A 14,766-nucleotide genomic window follows, 5' to 3' on the forward strand; every position below is an offset into this window, starting at 1 on the left:
TAAAAAATTAAAACTGCAGTCAGTTAATTTCATACACTTGGAAGTAGTTTAGGTGTATCCTTACCATTTTAACATTAGTGTTTTTTTTCTTGTGAAGAGTTAGGTTAGCACTAATCCATCAGCCCTTCATGAGTAAACAACTGCTCTATTTAATTATTAAAAAAGTAGCCTGGAGTTTTTCAGAAAAAAACAGAAGCTATATTATCTGAGCAAGGCTTCATAGAGTATTATTAACAAGAACTTTTATTTCAAAGGAAATACAAAAGAAATGGAGTTCTGTTCAGGAGCCTTTAATTCATTTTTACAGGCTTAAATATGCAAATGAAGAAAAGGTATGTTGAGATTATAAATAACATAAATCAGATAAGCTTACACAGTAACGTTACAAACACCCCAGTGGGGAAGGTATGCAGCACTAACAGCAGCTATATGCAATCAGTCATCAACAATCAAGCAATCAAACTTGCCTAATTCTAGGCAAAAATATTCATCCATTAAGTGTATGACTGCAATGGATAACAGGATTCCAGTCAGGTACAATTTACCATATTGATAAGGTTGTTTTTTGGAATAGAAGCCATTGTTTCAATTATGTGCACGTAAGGTTTCTCATTCTGCTTATAGTTAAAAAATAAGTACTTTATGTTTGTGTACAGTGCTCTGCAACAGAGGTCTCAACCACACTAACAATTTCTTACAAAACACTCCTGCGAGGTAGGTATATCATCATCCCCATTGGGAAAATGGAAAAGAGGTTTGCCCAGAGTCTCACAGTTATTTAGTATCAGAACCAGGAACACGTCATTTGACTCTGTACCAACTTTTTTGACTAGGCAATACCCCTTTTTAAGTTAATCTATTGCATTCAAAAAAATTATTTCAAAACATGTTAATACTACAGTATAGCATTTTGTAATAAATCAAGAATACAGTATAGTTCTTTTTTTATGTACCGTTACTCTCCCCTACCCCAACTGCTTTACCTGAAGATAACTAAAATATTTATGGACTAACAAAAAGCAGTTTTTAAAAATATTCATTGTAGGAGCAGGCATGCAAGTGGTTGGATGTTACTGTTCATAAAGAACACGTGTTGTTTCTCCAGCACCAACTTATACATGTACTAGGAGCATGCAAACTGAATGTTATTTTAAGATGGCAGGCAGTTGTGTGTCTTCAACCTTGCAGTTTAGTGCCAATAACTCCAGTCAGTATAAATACCTTTCCCAAGCTTAGTATAATGGTGACTGAAAACCACTCCCCACTATAAAAACTCTTAAAACACTTTCTGAGCTACACATTCAGCTCCCACATCCACCAAGTGAGAGTCTTGATTAAGACAAACACACCTGATTTCAGGTTCTAATCTACTTCCACTTTGAAGTTCTATAATGAAGTGACTAACTCCTGTATTGGGACTGACAGAAGACAACTGAGACTTTGTTAAATTTGCTGGCAAAGTACACTTGAGATCTGAAACAAAATAACCAATCCAGTTCCTCATGTAGGCTCCATGACTCACCACTAAGATATTGGCATCTAATATTTTAGAAGTTCCACTGTTATCAGATCTAAGTCCTGGTTGACTGCAGTGATTTGTCCAAGGGAAAACTGACTGTTCTTCAGATGTTCCTGAGCTTCTGCTTGCTGCACCATGCACCTCTTGCTCCTTCTGTTCCACTTCAACAGCTAGCTGACATAGAAATTCAAAAAAATCCTTTGCACGTTCTCTTACCTAAAAAGAAAATAAAGGTCAGAAGAGTACATTGTGAAGAATGCAAGAGATTTTAGCTTTCAGAAAACAGATACAACTACTTCAGATAAAATATAAACATTTATCACAGACAAGACTCTGAAAGCACTGGTTAGTGAATGCTGTGAAAACTGCTCTGCCCTTCAAAGCCAAGGTTGAGAGCAATTGCCACCATCCTTCTGCATATGAGAGCTTAATGAAGAGTCAATCTCAGAATGAATATTTTACTTCTAAAGAGACTCCCTAATGGACAACCATTAGGTCAAGTGGTGTTTTTAGCTTGGAAAAATGGTTGGAAAAAGTCCTTTGGTTGGACTAAACTTTCAGTAAGATGTTCCTAAGTAAGCAGTATCTGTATCTGCACTAGTGAAATTGCCTAGAAACCAGGGCACAAATACATAAATACCATACTTCATCTAGCGTTTCTCCTCCAGAAGGTGTGAATGCAGGACATTGTTCTCCAGCAGCCTTTGCCATAGCTTTGAGGTCAGTCAATGGCCTTCCTTCTGCAACTCCGTATTTCTATGAGAGGCAAGTTACAAAGACTAGGTTTAGCAAGATAAATCTTCACTATCATGTCCAATGCAAACATCTCCCACCAGCTTTGTTTTCTAGATTCTCAAGTGTAATGTGCAGATTTAACTACTTTTTACCTTTTCCCCCCCAACATCGGAATTAAATGTATCTGCTATTTAGGTTAGAAGTATATATACATTGGGTAGAGAAATACATTAAAAGTAGCATCTCATTTAAAGGGCTAGCATTCAAAACACTACTTTCCGCCTGATCTTTGACTAGAGATTTTTTTCTTATATTCTTGACACTCATTCTTAGTATACAAAATTCATGTCTTCATAACTGAGGTTGCATTGCAAATACCTCTGTACATACCTGTTCATAGGAGGATAAACTCCATTTACTTTTCATTTGCAGAAATACTACAAGGAATTATTTTTCACAAGCAAAAAAATATTTAATCTACAGAATTCTGTAACTGTCACAAGACAGAATTAATCCATTTAAAACAAACAAAGTTTTTGAAAAGGACAAAGAGTAAACTAAAACACCACAAGTATTACATCTATTAAAAATAACCCAAGGGCCACCCCTGTATTTTCAGGGCACACATTATTGCTGTGGACAGAGTTTTTAGAAAACAAGGAAGAAGAAAATGATCTTAACATATGACAATGGACTCAGAACATGCAATTAATGATATTCAATGACACACTTATTCCTGAGACCTCCAAAGGCAAGGCCCATATGAGAAACAGAAAAAAGAACCCATATACATGTATATATCAACTAGTCATTCTGGACCACTAGTGGTCACATTATAAATTAATATTTATCATCTATAATATATTTTAAAAGATATACATGTGGATGTCTACCACCATTTTTTACCTTGAAAATATTTCCAAAGTACATCTCTTAACAGTGGCAAAACAGATTAATACTTCTCCCACTGAAGATTAATACCTCACTACCACTAACAGATGAAAAATACATTCAAACAGAAAGGTTTGGTCCTTTCTTAGAAGGACTGAAGACAGTGAAAACAGTACAGTTATGTGTATTTTGAGAAAGGACTTGTGCTGTACTGTTAAACTCTCAGTTACCTGTGTTCCATAGATCCAGACACTGACAACTGGAAAACAGATACATGCTTATCACTGATATTTTGATTTCTATGCTGTGGACATGGAATTTGCAGCCATAATAATTTATCATAGTCTTAGGAATTTATGTGTACTGAAACAAGTCTACTGTCAGTTCCCTTCTCTAAAGGGAACCTTGCAATTTAAGAACATTGAGATATGAAGAAATAAAAGCTCTGAAACTACTAAAAAGGAAATCCTAATCTTAAAAGATTTTTCCAGACTTCTCCCATGAAAGCAAGGCACAAGATAATAAAGCTTTCTTAATAGGATCGATGACATATGTTCCTTTAAGCTTAAGTTTCTTCTCATACTATTCAAACTTAAATTTCAGTTATCCAGAGCAATGCCTTACAACTTGTGGCTTGCAGAAACCATATTGGCAGTTTTATACTGTAATACAAACACCGTGAAAAGAAAAAGTACAATTAAGATTATTCTTTGTAAAAACTGTATCACAACCCACAATATTTTTGAAAACACCAGGTGGTTAAGCAATTAAAGAAGACTGAGAGGCATGTAACTTGCTGATTTCAGGGGGTGAACCAGAGTTTCTGTCAGAGAAAGAGATCAAAATGGGAAATGCTACAGTCAAGTTCTGCTCTTTAAACACTTACTTGCCTGCAGGCAATATGCAGTCCCACTTTTGGTTTTGTAGCATTTCAGTATTTAAAATTCAGCTGACACAGTCAGTGTAGCATCTGAAGGGTGACTCATACTAGCAGAAACAGCCAGCATCTGAGCTTATTCTGATCAAGACATAGTTAAAAACAGACAGGAGGTACTATTACGCCTGTAATTAGATAAAGGGGCTAATCAGGAGAGCAGATTGTTCCATGACCAGCAGAAAGTTTTCCAATAGTCTTCATGCAAATGAGAAGGTATAAACAGGTTAAAAAACAACATCAGATTGTGCCACCAGAATACAGAAGGGAAGCAAAGGGAGCACCTTTAATGTTTTATAAATGGGGCTAGAATGCATAGCTAAGCTTTTTATTACATTTAAGATAACTCCCTCCACATGCAAGTCATTCAGTACTGAAATCACCAGAACACCAGTTACAGCCCTATCACTAGCTTTTGGCTTTGCTTCAGAATTCTGCAATCAGGCAAACTATTTATAGTACCCAATGTAAAAAAAAAAAATAAAAAATCAATTCTTAATTATTAAATATACATCGCATAGTGCTCTTCGCTGTTAAATCTATTAAATAAAGTTAAGATCAGCAGTAAGTTGCACTTTCAAATTGTTCAATATTAAAACAAACTCTTTTGGCACTTACTCTCTCTCGAAGTCTTGCATCATACTTGATTTCCAAATCTTTGCAAAACTTATTTTTTCCTATAATTGTGGCAGCAGTCTAAAAAGTGAATATACAGTCACATCAATATCTAAACGATCTTACAAAACCACAGTCTAAGTGAATTGCATTAATAGTACCCAAAAACCCAAGTACACAAGATTAAGAATTTTCCAGCTAATAGCGTCTGTCAGAATTGCATATATGGCCTGTGTCATGCCATAAAAGGCAGATTTTTTTTTTCCCCAATTCAAAGTCCATAACAACTAGATACACTTAGCACCCATGAAAGGTGGGCAGCTAGATGCACATCAGCAGCACAATTTATTGGGATAAAAAACCACATCTCCTCTTGAGTATACTGCCATTCACAAAGCGATCATGCCAACACATACTTGTAGTATGTGGGTCATGCTTGCAAGCAGTGCATTCCTAAAAACTGATCAGTTACTCCAACTGCCAACAATATAACATCTATTGAATGAAGTAACTTTCTGGCAAATAGCTACTTAATACACCTCGGAAATCAAATACTCTTGAAGCACTTAAGAGGAAGAAGGGTGTTTGCTGGCAATAAACAGAAGTGTCAGTCTTGATGCTCAGGAAGGAGACGCACACTGGATTATACACTTGGAAAAAAAACAGATGATACTCACCTGCTTTTTGACAGCATGGCCAAAAAGAGAGAGAGAGAAAACCCAAAGGGCTCAGTTTGCTTTTTAACAATGTCTTGAGTTTTATATTTTCACATTCCAGGTCTGTCTGCTCTCTTCCACACTGCTAATTTCTGGAGCTAGTCTTTGACCCCTCCCTACTAGGCTAACTGTCAAACATGCTCCTCTGCAAAGCCTCTCTCTCTCTCTCTGCCTGTCCTATACCTGTTCACTGTGCATCTCTTCTAGTGCTCAAGATTCCTGCTCAGCTAGTACAATTCTCTTTGCATACATACCCAATTTCTCCTACCCTGTTCAGGCTTGAGTGTTCCCCCACCCCCACCCCTTTTTCAAAGGAACTTGTACATTCCTCTCATACTTGAGCAGTGAAGTGACAGTGTAGTAAAGGGCACCCTTCATAGATCTGCAGCTGCCAAAAAAGGGAGTTACAAACAAATAGAAATTGAAGCTCTCTTCACGTCTTTGGAAAAGCTTCCACAAAGTCTAGATAGCTTTTCAAAAGAATGGTAAAACATGTTGCCCTTATGCAAAGGACAAATTCAGGTCTCCTTTCTACTTTAGAACTGCACAAATGCTTCCCATGGAAAAGGCTTTCTCTAATAAAAGATGCCACTATTATGCATTTTAGAAATATTTAATTATTGCATACTCCCTACCTCTCTAGTTTGCTTTCTGCTTAAGTTATGCTGCTACAAGCCTATGAGTCACTGGTCTCACAAGTTTATGTGCTGCAAAAACAGATGAGCAAGATTATCTGTGTTAAAATGAAGAAACTGTAACCTAGATTTTGTTGATCTGGTTTACAAGGCTTTAAAGATTTTTGTAGCAGTACAACTAAGAAAAAAGCAAGAAACTAGGGCTATCATAAATTTCTTAGTTTCAACCATGTGAAGTCTTATGTCTCCTGAAATCACAGAATCAGTAACAGGAAACAGAATTAAGGGTAGGACTCCCATAGGAGATGTGGCCTTCCTAGAACTGCTAGCAGCTCGACACCTCTACATACATGTGTAAAAGTTCTGTTTCCCTAACTTTTTTGAACATTTTGTAATCTTGTATACAAAGCCACATGTAAACCCACTCAGTAACTAACATTGTTTCCTCTTTAAATAATCTATTTTTTGTCTTTAAATAATCTTTTAAAACAGTACATAAGGTGAGATGTATGGTATCACATTCCTGCCAAAATCCAACAGCTCTATACATTTAATGGTTCCCGTACTGACTTGACAGCAAAACTTGACCTTGCCATTATTGGTCTGCCTTTCTCAAAAAAAGGCAAGTAGTTACAATGCATAAGACAGTGCATACAGCAATTTGCTTTGTTTCTTCAAAGAAAAAAACAACTTTGGTCTGTGTTACCTCTGAATCCCAATCGCTCTTTTAACAAGAACCTATGCACACACAAAATAATGGAAAATCCATAAGAAAAACACTACATGTCATCTTGCAAGCTGGCCTTCATCAGTGTGCTGTTTGCACTGAAATTCCCATATTCACAGAGGCCTTCTGGAATTCTACGCAACTCAAACTTCAGTTTTAAATCCATTAAAATAGCCTTTGGCCTTCCTTCACTGTATTATTTTTGTATCATCAATAACAAATAAACACCAAAATCTGAAGCTCATATTTACACTCAGCCTCAAGAAGCATTTACCTGCTTTGCTCGAAGGAGGTCACTTGAAAAGACATGAGTAAACTTTACATTGCTTAGAAATAAACCAGCAGCATCTGCTTGTTTGAAACCAGTTGCAGAGAGTGGCTCATCTACTCCTTGACCTACAAAACAAAAACCCATCAGCATTAAGACAAGTAAATTTAAAATCATTCATCAGCTTAGCAGATGAATGGCAGACAGAACCTGCTCAGTCATTATAAAATGCCTCTCCTGCAGCAAAGCCAACTATTTGTGAAAGTGACTTTTCCTCTGGTCTTTCTTAAACTTAGTCACACAGTATAAAGAAAGGGAGCACACACTAGAAAGGCAGAAGGATCATTTACTGATGATATTGAAATTAAGGTATTCACATAAGAAATTTTTTTAAAAGCTTTTAAACATAAGACAGAAGCCTACATTTTCTAAACATGAGTACTAATTTCAACTCACTTATCCTTTTTAGAGTAGGCTCTGGTAGGCTCCTTGCTAGAGGAGTCAGTCTCAAGTGAAATTAAAACTGAAAATGTTTCTTCATTTTAAATAAGAAAAAACAGACAATACAATTGAGATACAGCTGTTGATACTAAAATACACACATGGAAAAACATGCACATCAGGAGAGGCAAGTCCTAACAAATATGAAATGGTGGTTCCTGCCCATTCCCTAATATCGACAATGCCCTGAAGAAATGATGCAACAGGATGGGATTTTGTGTAATGTGGAAAGCAGCACACACTCTTTGCCAAAGACACAGTTTCACAAGAATTTTAGAGTTGATGTAAACACAATCTGTTGTGGTCTATTTCTCTCCCCTGCTCCACCTCGCATATTGACACTAACACTCATACAGCTGCACAGCAAGTGTGTGCACAGCAACAAATCTAGCTGAAAAGTAACCCTTACAAAAATGGTTTTCAGATAGAATAGTCTGTGAAGCTAACTGGCCACAGAGCACTAGGACAGTGCTGAGAGAACAAGCACTTTGGTGACCCAACATTAATGACAAAGGTGTGCTCCTTTGTGCTGACTGACTCATACACCCAAAACTGTGGCAGAGGGACCAACCTGTAAGAAATTGTTGTGTCCGTGCTTGTATTGCCTACTTTAAGTTGCAATGTCAAAATTGAGGTAGGAAAATCCAGAAGCACGATTCTTCTTCACAACACATAGCACTGAAAAAAATATATTTACTCAGAGTAAAAGCCTCCAAGGTTCTTTGTAGCTGTAAGCCTCAGTTTTCCTACAACTGGCATCTAAACAGCTCACAGTTTTCAGTTCTGGGTGCATGAGTCAGCCAGCACTAATTAAATGCTTTTTCTAAAAACTATCGTCATAGAAAGAGCTGGGATTGAACAATTCAAGCACTTTTAAGCAATCTTCACTTTTCTTTTTTCCTTGCAGGTGACAGATTGCCACCTGAAGGCAACAACATCTTTTACAACATAACCCTTATTCCTGCCTCTGTGGTTCCTTACTAACTCCAGACGTTGCATGAAGGTGTACCTAGCTGCTTCTTCATCAGAGCTGCTGCTCTCACTACGCATGCAAGTCCCATAAGCCCTTTTCTCAGTCTTGATACTAACTCCTGAGACTTAAGACAGTGGTCTGTGACATTCTGGCATCCTTAACAGGTGCTGCTATCACTTTATTCAATTACAGGTATCTTTTTTTTTTTCTTGTTTAGCAAAAGGAAATGTAACACTTCTGTCAATACCAGAAAAGTACCACTATTTGGTGGCATTCTGCAGAGACTGACTTAGAATCCTTGTAGTTTTCTACGGTTATCAAGCTAACATTCCCATCTACAAATAAAAATATTTTAATAGCCTAAGGTATTCAATATTATTCTGTAGTAGTATTTAGCAGTTGATTCTGGGATTTTTCATTTTGTAGGGAAAAGTAGTTCTCAATCTCCAAGAAGCTAGTAGAATAACTGACACTAACCTTGCAGTATCTTGTCTTTGTTGTATCTTGTTTCTCCACTGAAAGACATTAGACAAAAAAGTGACTCAATAATTTAGTCAAAGTTCAATAACATTATTATATTATAAACAAAACGGAGAAGAAGAGTCTGAATATCAAAAGCAACGTACAGCACAACTTACTTTCAAAAACAGATGTATTTGAAGATTTTACTATAGAACAAAACCATTTTCAAGTAATCAGCCTCAATCACATCATCAATATTTACTAAGACAAACCTACCTGAAACAAAGAGAAGGAAAGCAATCTCTTAAATTCATCATAAATGCAGCATAATTTATCTATTACAGTGTTGTATCGGAGAGAGAGAAGTAGGAAGACTCTGTAGTCCTCTTAAGAGAGGTATTTACTACTCATCTGGACCCCTGTGCTTTAGAGTGAAGCCAACTCAAGCAATTATCAACATTGACAGCAGAGCTGCTTGCACACCTTGAAGAAGCACAGTATAAGATGCCAGAGCTGTAGAAAAACTACTAGAATTAACATAACCTGCTTTCGAAATTAGAATATTTAATCTTGAAAATCATAACTGGGTGTATTGCAAGAAAAGAACAACTAAAACCATGAGAAGATATATTTTGGAGGAAAAACTTAGTATGAACAAATTTAAGCATGGTTTGTTGAGATGCCTCACCTGACTGAAATATCACATGTTTAACTTTTTGCAGTACTGAGGACCAAACGTGCTGCTTGCTTTTTAAATAGCTGTCAACACTGCTGGGCAAAAGTCCTTAAGATGAGCCCCAAATAGATAACCAATGACAGAAAGCACGTATTTTAAGAGAGAACACTATTTTACAGCACACTTTAAACATCCCTGCACACAGGGCAACAATTTAATCCTTCACACTCTATCCACACCCTGACAGCTGTTTTCAGCCTCCTGAGGAAAACACATCAGGGTGGATGGAGTCCATCCTGCTGGTCATCAGCTTGGGGGTGGGGAAACAGCAGCATCCCCAGATTTCCAAGTAGCACTGACTTAGTGCAGCGCACACAAGCACAGCCTAAGTTAACACCAACCCATTTCCTGATGAATGACTTGTATCTTTCCAAAGTGCCTCCTACATTCCCACCTGAAGATAGTTTAACAAACTGTTTCAGGCTTTGATGCTTTCTAAATGACGTAAAAGTAATGCTGCAACTAGAGCACCGAGTCATGGGAGATAGGTCTGGAAGGGAAGAATAACTCTGTTTAAGAGGAAAATTAGAAAAAGGAAATTGTTGTTCCAATTGCACTAATCAAGTATTAAGCCATATTATGCTGAAGATGAAATGAAAGTTTGGTTTTCATAAAGTTAAGCAGCAAACTACTGCCAGTTGGAGGGAGCTGGAGCTAGCTTGCTAACTGCTAACTTAAGTTGACTTTCATCTGGAGGGAGCTGGAGCTGCTTACTCCCATTAACCACTGGTCTCGGTCAATATCCACTACAGCCTGGAAGTGCAGCTCGCCTCAGTGCTTTTGAAGAAGCCACAAATGCCAGTTCCGTAACATTTCGCAGCAGAAAGGTTAGCCTACCCTTCTGGAGCGAACCCGTCACCCCACCAGAGAGCTTCTGGCAGGAGGACGGTCACAAGACCCAGGAGCTCATAAATAGCCCTTACTAAATTTACGTCTAACACCGGACCTCGGTCGATCACAGCCTGCCTTAAGCAGAGCGCACCCCCGACACCCCCCCCACCCCCCCACCCCCCGGCTGCGGGTGAGGGCCGTGAGGCTGACGGAGCTCCCGCCCGGAGAAGGGCTGGCGGCAGAGACGAAGGCTTTGTTTCCCTGAGGGAGGAGGAGGAGGAGGCGGCGGTACTCACTGCCGGACGACGGTCAGCCCGAAGCGAACCATGACGGACCGCCACCACCACGCCGGCTGCCGGGGCCCGCACTGCGGCGCCCGGCGGTGACGTCACGGGGCGGCAGCCGCCATTGCTCCTCCTCCTCCTCCTGGCACCGGCGGCGGTTGGCGGCCGTGAGCGCCTGGCCTCGCCCCGCTGAGGTGCGCGGAACGGGAAGGTCGCTCCTGAGGGAAGCCTTCGGCTCGTTTCACTAAATCTATCAATCAATCAATAAATATAACAATCAATCAATAAACAAAAACCTCCCCCCTGCCCCCTCCCCCCCCCCCCCAAAAAAAGACACTTTCTAAAAAATACACTTTCTATACGAACTTTTTTTTTCCTCAAAAACTTCTCTGCCTCCAAAACCTCCTCTGCCTCCATTCCAACAACCCGCCGCAAGCAGAAGCGCCACCGAGGCACAGTTTTGTGCCTCAGCCATGAGCTTTTTCCACCTGTTGGAATATGTTGGGAGCCCCAGCGCGTTCATCACCTTGCTGTTTGTCAGGGACTGTGGGGATAGACGCAGGCTCAACCTGTGTTTGGCAGGAGAAAGTGTGCTTGGGGGGAACGGCTGCTCTACAGGCAGCAGGTGCATCATCTAGCGGAGGCAGGGGCTGTGCCAACCAGGCCTTAAAATGCTACGGATGTAGAATATTTCTTCTTAACAAATCCCCTTAACAATTAAATCAAAGACATATACAGTCTGAAACATCTTTTAAGGTCTCAATGCACATATTCTTACTTTACAATTATAATCAGGTGGCTTTCATCTTAAACACTGATTTTCACGTAATCTTATGATTCTAGGACAAGAAGCTTGACTAAGTTTATTAGGTTTCAAAAGACACAATATTTGCTGATGTTCAGACTTGTTCTATCAACTAAAATAAGAACACTAATCAACAACAGGACTTTGCTCATAGTATCAGTAGTGGGTAAATTATGCTTTAGTACAAGTTTTGGTTAAAAGTCTTGGAAGCCAAATCATATTTTCTCAGTGATCTGCAGCAGAGAGAGGGCTGGTTTCAAAGCAACTGTTCCAGAGCGGCAGATCACAAGGCAAAGAAGTGGGTGATACAGGCACATTTGTAGACTTCCACAACAACTGGAGCCAAGCTGGTCTTGTGTGATACAACTCGTAGAATAGTTTGGGTTGGAAGAGACCCTAAAGATCATCCAGTTCCAACCCCCCTGCCATAGGCAGGGACATCTACAACTTCTCTGGGCAACCTCTTCCAGTGCCTCACCACCCTCTGAGTGAAGAATTTGCTCCCAAATATTTAATCTAAATCTATCCTCTTTTAGTTTAAAACTGCTACCCGTTGTCCTATCACTACACTTCCTGCTACAGAGTCCCTATCCATCTTTCATACAGGCCCCCTTTAGGTACCAGAACACCATTATAAGGTCTCTCTGGAGCTTTCTCCAGGATGAACATCTCCAGCCCTCTTGTCTTCACAGGAGAGGTGCTCCAACCCTTTGATCATCCTCACAGCCTTCCTCTGGACTCACTCCAACATGTCCATGTCCTTCTTGTGCTGGGGGTCCCAGAGCTGGACACAGTACTCCAGGTGAGGGTTCATAAGAGCAGAGAAGAGGATGAGAATCACCTTCCTCAAACTGCTGTCCATGCTTCTTTTCATGCAGTCCAAAGCCTCCCTATATTTTCTGAAAAATGAGACAGATTGTGATCTTCTTCAGGCCCTATTTACCCAAATCATTTCAGTGCCTGTGATCTAGATGGGAGATAGGTGGAATAAAATTTTGGCATCCAGAATCTTGGATGAATTTCATATTAAGACTGTTGCAGATTGATTTGTTGGATGGAAACCACTTTTGCTCCACAGCCACCATCATTCTTAAGAAATAGCAGAGAAGAGGAACTGGGAAGAGGAGCAGAGAGAAGAGCAAAACTAAACTGAACATTGCCACCCACCTACCTACCAACTTCTTACCCATGCCCTGTATTACAGTGGTGTTTGCAGACTTAAGAGTAAAACTGACATCTGATCTGGATAAAATAAATCAGCTCTGTTGCCTAGTGGTATTCTTTCTGGGCCAATTGACAACATTAGTGGGAAGATGCATCTTCATTTTGTAGTTGACATTCTTGTTGCTTATGCATTGCTCCCTGTGTGAGTAAAGGGATTCTTTCTTCTGTTGCTAGGGTTTGCCATTCTGACTTTCACTTTTCCTAGTATGGATGAGCAAAACAAAAGAAAAGAAGTTTTAGAAAAATAGAAGTTTGTTTTGCTGTTCCTTCCTTACCTCCTGTTTTTGAAAAAAAAAAAAAAAAATACACTTCCATTTTGGCAAACTGCAACAACACTACATAGAAGGTGTTTTTATTAACACAGAAATAAGATATTCTCCCCAGGAAAGGTCCTACTAGCCAGAAATAGTAAGGATTTAAAATTGCTGTCATTTGGGGAAATTAACCATAAAAATTTGGTCAAATCATGTCTCTGTTATTGATATAGGGTAGGATAACAGGTAATATGTATTTTATGGTTTCCAAAAGCACGGAAAGAAATGGAGACGTCACCTAAGGGTGAACACGAACACCCAAGAAATTATAATAACACAAAAGGACTGAGAAAACAGCATTTAACATTAATATTTTAATCTCTTTGCTGAGGATGATTTGTAACAAGCAATGAGCAATGACCTAACTGCTGGTAAAATGGACAAAGTTACAAAAGAACCAACCACAGATCATCTTTTTCACCTCAGAAAGCTGAAGTTTTATGGTTTACAGATGATCTAATTAACCAAAATATTAGTTGGTCAGAGAGCTGAGTGTATTTGCTTTAGGATTTCACAACAGAAAGAAATAAATGTTATCTAAAAATCAGTTACTGGAGAAATTTTTCTGGGTTGCCTAGACATTTGACCTAACTTTGAAACCAATTTATGTCTTAACCCCCCACCCAAATAAATAAATAAATAAATGAAGACTAAAACATAATTCTTTCATTTTCTAGCATTTTAAAACCACATGATAAATTAAATGTTTAATACAGCACTGGGTCTATTTCATTCCCCTTTTATCTTCCTTTGGTACTGTGGCATAACCTTGTTTTTCTGTAGTGCCTCAGAACTGACATTTTAAATGGGTGAAATTAGTGACATGTCTAGCCTTTACATGATCCAGTGCCAAATGACTCAGCTCCGACCTATTTCTATTGTAACACCATTACAAAACAATTGCGTTTTGCTATGATGGTAAGCCCCCAGCTGTGTTTCAAGCATGTTTTAAAAGTACAAGAAACAAATGTGAGTCAACACTGTTATCGTCTATCATCTTATAAATGCATATTTTGGTACGGGTCCCTTGGCAAAAGTGACAGCTCTTCAGGCAAAGTTTTAAGAGACTTTGTCTGAAGTTCCATAGCCTGGACTTGTGAGAAAACAGCTCAAAAAGCATGAGGCTTCTGACTTACAGACTCATGGCTTAGCTACTAGATAATGTTTCCTTTTATCATTGTTTAATACTCTTATCTTTGCTCGTCTTCTTCATCTTCTCAGCATGCACACTCATATATATTTTTTTCCTGAGCATTTTAAACTTATTTTTCTTTTCTTCCTCTTCAGTAATTTTTCTGCTGTAGCATATCATGTCAGCCTGTGATCATGACCCTGTGTTTATGTTTTAAATTGACCCACTGAAGCAAAGTGTCTATAAAGCATAACTGCTAGCACAAACAAAGAAACTCCTCAAATGAGGAACAGTATTTCGAGGAACTCTTCTTAGGAAGAATAATATTTTATGGTGCTGGAAATTGAAAATTTTCAAACAGGAAATATTCTAATAAAAAAAAATAATCGGTTTTGAAAAATGTTGACTGTGTAGTAAAGTCATTATCACATGGATTGCACATCACTAACACCAGACAATATCAA

The 14,766-nt window shown here is 38.7% G+C and overlaps 1 protein-coding gene across 1 annotated transcript; it reads right to left on the reverse strand.

Moving 5' to 3' along the window:
- Positions 1 to 274: 274 nt before the first annotated feature.
- TIGAR (TP53 induced glycolysis regulatory phosphatase) lies at positions 275 to 11,075 on the reverse strand. Its single transcript, XM_084530397.1, has 6 exons — positions 10,840 to 11,075; positions 8,992 to 9,029; positions 7,047 to 7,168; positions 4,698 to 4,775; positions 2,165 to 2,275; positions 275 to 1,735 (listed from the first exon to the last, which is right to left on the reverse strand). The coding sequence occupies exons 1-6, from the start codon at positions 10,869 to 10,871 to the stop codon at positions 1,277 to 1,279; spliced, it is 840 nt and encodes a 279-aa protein (XP_084386523.1). The 5' UTR covers positions 10,872 to 11,075; the 3' UTR covers positions 275 to 1,276.
- Positions 11,076 to 14,766: the final 3,691 nt, after the last annotated feature.

Source organism: Aythya ferina (assembly GCF_964211825.1).
Source record: "Aythya ferina genome assembly, chromosome: 1".
In the NCBI taxonomy this organism is placed as follows: domain Eukaryota; kingdom Metazoa; phylum Chordata; class Aves; order Anseriformes; family Anatidae; genus Aythya; species Aythya ferina.